This window comes from Frankliniella occidentalis, unplaced genomic scaffold (genome assembly GCF_000697945.3).
Source record: "Frankliniella occidentalis isolate FOCC.00 unplaced genomic scaffold, Focc_3.1 Scaffold22, whole genome shotgun sequence".
NCBI lineage: Eukaryota > Metazoa > Arthropoda > Insecta > Thysanoptera > Thripidae > Frankliniella > Frankliniella occidentalis.
In genome coordinates, this window is record NW_026267152.1 from 2,016,439 (window position 1) to 2,018,118 (window position 1,680).

At 52.7% G+C, this 1,680-nt stretch overlaps 1 protein-coding gene across 1 annotated transcript in view; it reads left to right on the forward strand.

Moving 5' to 3' along the window:
* Positions 1–815: 815 nt before the first annotated feature.
* LOC113206905 (uncharacterized) overlaps positions 816–1,680 on the forward strand; it is a 969-nt gene continuing 104 nt past the window's right edge. Inside the window, exons 1-3 of the mRNA XM_052264851.1 lie at positions 816–1,133; positions 1,200–1,357; positions 1,432–1,676. Of these exons, the coding sequence (XP_052120811.1) occupies positions 971–1,133; positions 1,200–1,357; positions 1,432–1,676 (566 nt within the window). The 5' untranslated portion in view covers positions 816–970. The remainder of the gene's footprint in view (positions 1,134–1,199; positions 1,358–1,431; positions 1,677–1,680) is intronic.

The following is a 1,680-nucleotide window of genomic DNA, read 5'->3' on the forward strand; positions in this document are numbered from 1 at the left end:
GAAAGCGACGCGAGTTCCGAGTAAATGGGTTATAAAACAAAACATAGAATACACCGATCAGTAACGAATGTCGCTCATTGGACCAAGGATCAGCCTCTTTGTTTATAACAATGCCTATAATACAAGACCTGATCATTGCATACGTATCACGTGTTATCTGCTTTCGCTATCCGCTTCTTCGAAGAATGACAGTGATATCACTGTGAAAAAATCTAGTAAGGTTTACAGGAACTTTTCCTTGACGTAAGTTGTAAAATTACAATTTGTAATCGGAAGAATATATTCCCATGTATAAATGCAGTACGTATCGACTTAAAATGCGTTGGCGAGTAAAAAATAATGTGCTCTCGCAAATTTACCACTTAAATTATAATTCGAGTTTACAACATTTTTGTAAATTTTCGACGGTATTTTTCACAGTGTTGACGGAACTTTTTTCTTGGTATTGTTTCCTATCACGGCCACCTCATGCCTAGAGTGGCCGTCAGAAGAGCGGACACATGGGGAATAGGGGTAAGCGCTTGCGCTGGCGCGCGCGAGAGAGGTAGAGGGAGAGATAGAGAGAGAGAAGGCACTGCCATCAGATTGCAGCCAGTACAGCAGTCCAAACCGAAAACAGGAATACCGCCACGCAATCTCCACATGCTGCGAAAGTAAAAACCAGGCTGCGCGACTCCGACGATGTATTCACCGAGGGAGTTTTCATTTGCGTAATATATGATACACCTATAGTTTATAAACTAGGTTATTAACGCGTAGTGTAGTACCGCGAAATATGCTCTGACCTATGCCGTTTTTTTGTTGTGATTACTTTCTGGCTGCACCATCACCATCATCACCATCCATGCACCAAGGAGGCCATGTACTTAAGAGAGCATCAAGTCGCCATCGCCAGTAGTGAGCAGCGACGCAGCTTGAGGTTCTGCCCAGAGGCACGTCTCTTTAGATCAACTCCTGCGTTCCCCAGAGGATGCAGTCCGCGATGCTGGCCGCCGTGCTGATGCTGCCGATCGCCTTGGCCGCGATCTACCCCTGCCCGTCGCCGTCGCCCTCCTCCGAGGACTCCTCCGGGTGCGGCAGTGACGACCGCACGTACGCCAACGACAACCAGCTGCAGTGGGCAGTCCTGCCTGGTGAGTCCCTGTGGCCTGGAGTTCCAGTGTGAGGCTTTGCTCTACAACGAGTCGGGTTGCCCCCAGGACTCTCCGCCGCCCACCCCGGACCGTGCGCCCCGCCGGAGGTCACCGCTGGCCGCAGCCGCCGCTACACCCCCTCCGTCGACGACAGCCTCAGCATCATCGACGGGCTCAAGAAGGTGGAGTACCTAGAGTGGCAGGAATGTTACAACGAACGACAGGTGAGTCCGGGTGGCCTGAGGGGTGCCCATCTCCTTCCCGTCACGCTGGCTGGCTGACCTTCCCTATGTTGCAGTGCGCCCAACCGCATTCGGGGAACTGCACAGAGTGCGGCGCAGGCGCAGACGACTGGAAGTGCAGGAAGATGTGCGAATTGAAATGCGGCTGCGGCTGCATGGGGCTGCCGACAACGGCCGCGCTGGACGGGGAGACGTACAAGGAGTGGGAGAAGTGCTACCTGGACCTGGAGAGGGGCTGCACTCTGAGTAAAATGGAGAAGTGTGAGAAGGACTGTGCTGGCGATCGGTCCTGTAGGGACTCGTGC